The 8,186-nt window shown below is 43.0% G+C and overlaps 1 protein-coding gene across 1 annotated transcript; it reads right to left on the bottom strand.

The window, feature by feature from the left end:
• On the bottom strand, window positions 1-5,700 carry LOC120549054. The gene is made up of 5 exons (XM_039785651.1): window positions 4,975-5,700; window positions 4,420-4,474; window positions 4,246-4,329; window positions 3,835-4,080; window positions 1-1,142 (listed from the first exon to the last, which is right to left on the bottom strand). The coding sequence occupies exons 1-5, from the start codon at window positions 5,404-5,406 to the stop codon at window positions 589-591; spliced, it is 1,371 nt and encodes a 456-aa protein (XP_039641585.1). The 5' UTR covers window positions 5,407-5,700; the 3' UTR covers window positions 1-588.
• Window positions 5,701-8,186: the final 2,486 nt, after the last annotated feature.

Raw genomic sequence — 8,186 nt, 5'->3', positions numbered from 1 at the left:
TCCTGGGGTTTTCAAAGGGTCAGTAAAGGGCAGTCCTACTGTCCTATCGAAGGAATGGCCGCGGGATAAATCTATGTTACCACCTGTCCTTGCTGCTCTGTGTCAACACCGCTGGTGTCACTGTACTCACACCTCGTCATCTCACCCCCTGCCGCTTGTACATTGTTCCCTCTTGCTCACGCGCACACACACACACACCGGAATGTGACTGAGCAAACGCTCGTACTCTGGGTAGTGCTTGTACCCACATACACAGATGCAGGAACGTGCGCAGTTCTATTGTAGGACCCCTACTGTGTGACAACCGCCACACAGAGACAAATCAAGAAGTCCTGCTGCTAAAAGCCCACCGTTTCCTCACAATTCACATTACAGAGGACTCTTTCTGGCTCGATCCCAAACCAGCAGGGGTTGTTTGGTTGAGAGAAAGGGTTGCGTCCTGGGGAGGGAGTCAATTGCTGGTCCAGGGTCACGCAGAGAGTGGAAAGAGACAGCCATAAGTCCTTCAAGATGAAAAATTAGCCTTTCAAATGACAGCCAAAGATCAAACCACTCAGAGGAGCGGTGGGTGTGTTTCTGATGCTCCCATTAAAGACTTTCTTTTTCAGTCACAGTTCCCTGTCCTGCTTGCCCAGAGGGAAACATCCCAGGAATCCCCAGATCTGGAAGGGAAGAGAAGGTGGAGCAGGATGATCCAAAACTGGACACCAGGCCAGAGTCTGAGTCCGACACAGCCAGCTCCTCAAACTTCTGTATCACTTTCCTCACGGACTGAAAGGGAATCTCCCTGTGCCACCGGCCTCCGCCAGCCCCACAAGGTCCCCTGTAGGCCGAGTCCTTACTGAGGAACACATGAGGAGGAGGGGGGAGGCCACAGCGCAGCTTCAGCCGACCCTGGCCCAGGCACAGAGCAGGGAGAACTCCAGAACGGTTGAAACACGTAGGCAGCGTGGCTAGGTGCTCCTGGGTCAGAGGATTGTGGAAGCTCACGGCGCCCCCTCCGATGTTAAGGAAGACCCCGAGGGTTTTGATCTGAGGCGGGACAGTGCAGAGCGTCTCTCGGCTCCCATCATACACTGCGCTAAAAGATAAGCCCTGCCTTTCAAGCCACCAGCCGCCAGAACCATCCAGTGAGCTCACACCTGAGAGACAGAAAGGGATGTTTCATATTCACTTAGCACATTTGTTTTACAAAACATCTTTCTAAGATTTGTAATCCCTGAACTGTCAGTTCGTTAGAAATCCTGCAGCCGGAATACATCCTCTCTGATTCTTTCACTTCATTCTGTTATCACACACACACACACACACACACACACACACACACACACACACACACACACACACACACACACACACACACACACACACACACACACACACACAGGGACTGAAGTACGGAGTGACTGGTAGCTGGAGAGGTGCCAGTTCACCTCCTGAGCACTGCCAAGGTGCTCTTGAGCAAAATTTGGTACTCATTGATATTTTGATATTTGGTATTTATGATTGTCAAAGGACAAATCCCACTGACTTAAGTGATTCTTGGCTTTTCCTCTCAGGCTTTTCCTCTCTCTGGTTTTTAGTGAAATCTCTTGAAAACTATTCTATGCAATTTAGTACACAGTTAATGTTTCTCTTAGGATGAATTGTTGGCCCAAAACTTTTCATCTAGCACTATCATCAGGTCAAAATTTTAACTTGCCCTGACCACATACCTACAAAACAAAACATTCCTTTTATTTCAGCTATACCTTGTTTTTAGCGCTATTTAGCAAATCTTAGCATGCTAACACCCTACACTAAGATTGTAAACATTGTACCTGATACACATCAGCATGTTAATATGGTCATTGTGAGCATGTTAGCATAGTGACATTAGCATTTAGCTCGGAACACCATACACAGTACTTTGGCTGCCTTAGTACAGGCTCACAGAGCTGTTAGCCTTGTTGTAGACTTTTATACCACATTTGCACTGCGTGGCTCTGCTCAACTCAACTCAACTCAACTCAACTCACTCTTTAGCAAAAGTTGGGGATAGTACTTGGTACTTTTTTAGTAACACCTCAATCAAGGTTCCAAGCGAGCTGAGCCAATACTAGAAGGTGGAGTTAATACACTGCAGACCCCTAATAGGTCAGAGAGAACTGGGTCGGTCATCCTGCCGTAATTATCTTTTTGGCATTTTTAAGCCTTTATTTTTGACAGGACAGCTTAGACTTGAAAGGGAAGATAGAGAGGGAATAACATGCAGCAAAGGGCCGCAAGTCAGAACCGAACCCGCTGCGTCAAGGACTGAGCTTCTGTATATGTGCGTGTGCTCTACCAGGTGAGCTACCCAGGTACCCAACCAGCCAATTTTTAAATAGCCAAATTACTGTCAATAGCGACCACAATATTTTCATTCACTTGCACCAGATTTAAAATAAAAAATGGCGGCCAGGAAAACTATGGCTTAAAATTCAGAGTACATTATACAGTTGACGTAGTGCAGATCATAGACATAAAACAACAACATGTTTTATATCTTGTTTTATATTTATGGTGCAGATATCGCTGCTGATTAAAAGGTGTGAGTGTCGCGTTGAAGATGACGCCTACACTGAGGGGGTAGGCCTACTGTCGGCAGTGGAAAATGAAATAGAGAAAAGCACCTGTTACAAATCGTGAGTTGAGGCTAGTGGAGTCGAGCCAAACCATGAGGCATTAGTCTTGCTCTATTGTTCATCTCCAAAATGTGTATATGGTGATTAGAGACCCAAGTCATGTAAGAGTCTCATGTCTTTTTCTCTGTTTGCAGGTTAAAGCAGGTAATGTTGTGTTTGGTGGCACTGTCCTGTAACTGATTCTAGGAATGAAGGCAGTCAAAAGAATAAAGAACTTTCATATGTTAGCTTACTGTTACACTGTTACAGTAACTACGCAGTGCAGCGCCAGCGTTTCAGGTTCAATGCATGTTTCTTTGAGATTTTGATGACAGCAACATAAGGTTGGGAAATATCTGATTGTCTGTCTGAAGCAACTGATGACGAGGATTATAATGTTGTGCCACTTTTAATGTTGTGCAACAATTCAGATCATTAAAAAGCAAAATAGGAGCATGAATATGACAATGCTAATTCAGATGATATGAGCTTGACCGTTAAACAGTGGACTGCTGTTTTGAAGAAAGACACTTTTTGGCATCCATCTGACAGACGATGTCAATCTCTTAATGCTATAGTGCGTAGTTTCTGTCGCCCCCATGAGGAATTCTAAGTAATGACAACAAAACTGTCGGCATGTCCACATGATACAAGCCTTCCGTGATCAAAAGGTTACGCACTAAAGCTTTAAAGCCAAATATTTTTAAATACGATTTGGCTGGTGATTTCCAAATAACAACTTATTCCATTCATTTTAAACCACTCCAGGGAATGTATGGGTATCAGATTGCTTTTTAGAGAACTGCATTGATTAAAGACGCCTTTTCAGTGCTTAAAGCTTCTTTGGCATTTCTTTATATTTAATACAAATAAAAGCACTTTGTCTTTCCATACTAACAGATATAAAGTTAAACACAAGCTGCAGATATTAGAACAACTTGTTCCAGTAATTTTACCAAATGGAAATCACTTTTCAAATGTTTCTTAAGCAATGATGAACGGTCTCTCAATGGTCTAACCACTTGGTGGCACTGTGAACTATGAAGTTGTGTCTGATGACGTGTGCATGTGTGTATTCATGTGAGTGGGTTTAAACAAGCACAGTCTTACTGACTAACAGTTAGGGTTTCTGGAAGCAATAATCACTCTGGCATCAAGCCAACCAAAACAAACTTAACAGAGGTCTCACCGATCCTGTAGACTGAGCTGTTACAGACATCCACCTCCCAGTAATACTGTCCTCGTACAATGACAACATCAGCGCAGACCTGGGGGAGGGCCAGCGTAACCGTGGGGTCAGAGGTCATCGATCTCCTGACCATGTTGTCTAGAGGTGGGCCATGAGGGTTCTCTCCATGGTAGGTGACGGCGAGGGAGGAGTGGGAAAGATGGAGGGATGAAGGGATAGTTAAAGGGTCCAGAGCAAAACATAGTCCTAAAATAGACCAGAGGAAAGGGTGAACATATGTAAGATGGTAATATGTTTGGCTTTTTTATCATAGTAATCCATACAACCAAATATGTTGCTCATTTTCTATACACAGAAACCTATTGAAAGTATTTCGTTTGGGTATTAAAAGCATCATGTATGATTCCTGACCAAAAACAGACTGCTCCATCTCCTCCTCTCGCAGGTCTACACTGCCATCCACTGGTGCTATTAAGGAACTGGCAGCATTGGAGCCTGGGTCAAATAAGGAGAGTGTAAACAATCCTGTAGGTTTCCATGTCTACAGATCATAACTGGTTCCTATCAATGCATTACTATACTCACCATGTAAACAGCTCTGTGCTGTCATGTCACCTGCATCCTCAGAGTATGTGTCCCCCTAAATATAGTGACATTATGGGATGGAATAAAAAAAGAAGAAGACATACAGTAAGTTGTGAATCCAAACCACATGTTGCATAGAATGAAATTATGTATTTCATGTATTTTTATTTGCACAATAATATTCACTTACAGTGTAGTATCAGTACCATCAAATAAGTAAAAGCTTTTTGAAAAACAATTGTCCAAAGATAATTTGTTTCGGCTCCCAGTAAAGATGATGATCCTGGGCTTAAAGGAAAGCTTTGACATTTTGGTAAAATAGTTTACTTTCGTTGACCTTATTCTGTATTATCCTTACATTTTCTCCCCTTATATTTCTAGCTCTAATCCCTGTTCTACACGTAATCTAATTATTATTCTTTATTGCACACAAGCCTTTTTTCAAAGCATCAACAGTACACCACCCTGCATGTCAATGCATACATATTGTATGAGCATGCGGCAAATAAAACATTTACATCTTTAGAGATCTCTTCTGAGTTTGCATCTCTTTACCTTCACATGTTGAAGGTGATCTTCAGATGCTCCCTCCTTTGTACCTGTCTCCCTGCTGACACTTGCAGGACTCAGCGTGGGATGTTTTTGGAGACAGGAAGTTGCAGATAACCAGGTCCAGCATGGCAACTCTACAGGATGTCGACAGCATGGGCACAGCACAGAGCAGACAGGTAGGCTGACGCTATGGTGCTGAGACTGACCTGATCTTATTCCCTCTCCAGCTGCTATACAGGGAGCACACATGGTGTGAGAGCACGGCAGGATCAAGAGGATGTCATAGCCCTGGTTGCAAGCAGGACAGCGGGAGAGCTGCTGCAAACAGTCTATGTCTTCTCGCTCTTCTTCCTCCCTGTTAGACTTTCCTGCTTCCACATCCAGAATCTTCTGCTCCGCGTTTCTCTTCTGGGGATCAACAGTCCTCCCTGACATCACTGTCAATTAAACAATTTCTTTAAATGCCATTGCTCCTTTGACGTTCTCATATCATGTTTTGTGAACAAAGTCAGCAAAGGAAATCTCTTTGTCCACATGTTTCCTTAGACATCCAGTTTTGCTTTACAGTTAAGACGAAGGCCCAACAACGAGAAACAATGGGAGAAAAAAAAAAATCCCATTCTCTCAGAAAAGAGACCTCTTCTTGTCAAGATATCCTTTTGCCAGAAAATCACAAATATCTTCTAGTGAGTAGAGATATCCCACTGTTGCAAAAATGAGAAAGTTCATTCTTTTCTTACAGACACTGGCAGACTGCAGGATAAAAAACAACGCTGTTGAACAGATATTAGCAAATCCTCCTGTTGAGCCAACCTCTCCGTCTCCCTGCTGACTGTGGTGGGTGTGATAGGTAGAATGGCCAGAGAGCAGATAAAAGACAAAGAGAGTGGTAGCGAGAGAGAGGAGCCCAGCCTTTTAAAAGGTACTCATTGCTTGGTGTTGCCATGGTGATGGCCCTTCCCGTAGAGACGCACAACTGCAAGATAATGTCCTGCATTGAACCCTTGTGCACACACACACATACACATCTAAATTAACAAAGAGCTCATTACTGCCTTAGCACAAGCCACGCCACTTAGACACAACCTCTGTGACACCGGTGTGTAGACCACATAACACACATTTTCTCCTCCTGGTCTGGATTGTCCCCTGTTCAGCTCAGCTACACCTCCCTTATGGAGGATTATAAACTAGCCCCCTTAGGATTTCATGATGTGAATGTTGAATAACATTTGTCACAGCTCTTTGTTAAGAAGGAGGCGGCTCATTGTCCACATTGCCATGTAGGGGGCAGATCTGTGGTCAGCATTGGGCTTTCAAATAGTATGAATGGCAACAAATGTAGCACTTCCTGGGTGGATCATGTGAGAAAAAAAAATACATCAGAATCAGAATAATTTATTTGTCATTGTAAAACATTGTAAAACATTATCACAACGAAATTGAAGTGCTCCTTCTGGTGCCTAGAAGTATACATTCATACGCGCACGCCATACCCTTCCACAAACCATACCATCACATAACACATAGTGGGACAGGTGCTTCTAGTGCATAGTAGTATATATACATACATACATACATACACTTACTCACACCGTACTCTCACACCAACATATATTTTTTTAAAAGATCATAGTACTTTAAAAGTGCAAATGCAGTGCAAAACATGCAAGATAATCATTCAGCATGATGAGGTCCTATTTCTGTAATTGAATGTTTAGAGTTGTGATGTCTGTGGAGCTGTTTCTGAACCTGGATGTGCGGGTTCTGACAGACCTGTAACGCCTTCCTGAGGTGAGTAACTGAAAGTGTTTGTGGCCTGGATGAGAGGAGTCCTTGATTATGTTTTTGGCTCTGCTGAGGTAGCGGGATGAGGCGATGCTGTAAAGTGTGGGCAGCGAGCAGCCAATGATCTTTTCTGCAGACCTGTTGTCCCTTTGCAGTGATTTTTTTCTGTGCCACAGTGCAGTTTGCATACCACACTGTGATGCAGTATGTCAATATGCTCTCTATGACGATGCTATAGAAGGCCACCAGCAGCGTCTCCCTTAGGTTGTTTCTCTTTAGCATAATTGTAGTTTTGCATATTTCATGGGATTTTGGTAACAGGTAAAACAATTAAAGGTGACAGTTAGTGGGAAAAGGGCATGCATAGACTCCTTCTTGCACAGTGGGATTCCTTTCCAACATGAGCCTTATTCCTCCTCAAGGGAAGGCAACAAGGTGTCACTCACAGCATTGTGCAGGCTGGGCCTGTCAACTCTGAGCTGAAAACTAACATTATGTATTAGTAATACACAGTATGTATTGCCAATGCACCTGTGTAGGAATGGGTTATAGCTTATAGCAGTGAGTTGACTGCTTGGACTCATCCCCTGTATTATAACTTTTATTTACGAAGGGGGAGATCTGCTGTCACTGCGGTTTATACATACTTATAGTGGTGTAAATGTGTAATTTGGATGTCAAAGAAGATGTTTAGATCATTTTAATATTAGGACTATAGCTAATGCCTCAATCCATTAGGTTGTTCCACACTCTGGGAGCACAGACTGACTCTTGTATGACCTAATATTCTAAGGCTAACCAGACAGATTAGCTTTCCCTTCAACACTTCATTCATTCATTGAGTTTCAACCTTCAAACATTTAAAAATCTGTGTCAATGACAAGTCATGTGGACGTGAATGAATACTTGTCAGGGCAAACATATGGGTGGGATTTTGGCAAGATAAAATTTGATATGGAAACAGCTAACAGGTTAGATACCGTACATGTGTCGAGTTGGACTGAGGACAATTAAAGGGGAGGAAAAAAAAATGCAGGCGGGTAAAAATCTGTCTTTTGCCGCAAAAAGGATCAACATGGCAGCTTGTCAGTCATCTCCGCTGTGTGCTCCTCTAGGACTCCTGCTGCTGCTGATAGAAGTGATTTGCTCCCATCTACCTAATGTCCAGGCCAGTCCCACCGACTTTTTGTGTAACCGTCAAGCCAGGAAAAAGATGGAGAAAACAATTGAGAGGCTGAGGAAAGCCATGGTGAGAAATTCTGCATTAATATTGATATAAATGTATAATATGCTATACTTTTATAAACAACAAAAACATGTATAGACTAATACAAAAGTAGGCAATCGCTCTCAATCATCACTTATGACCCATTTAAAGTGTGTGGTAGTGTATGTATCAGAGACCCTGACCTATGCTTGTATTTACT

This window comes from Perca fluviatilis, chromosome 2, assembly GCF_010015445.1.
Source record: "Perca fluviatilis chromosome 2, GENO_Pfluv_1.0, whole genome shotgun sequence".
Lineage (NCBI taxonomy): Eukaryota > Metazoa > Chordata > Actinopteri > Perciformes > Percidae > Perca > Perca fluviatilis.
Note: the sequence above shows the minus strand (reverse complement) of the source record. Positions and strands in the feature narration are given on the sequence as shown.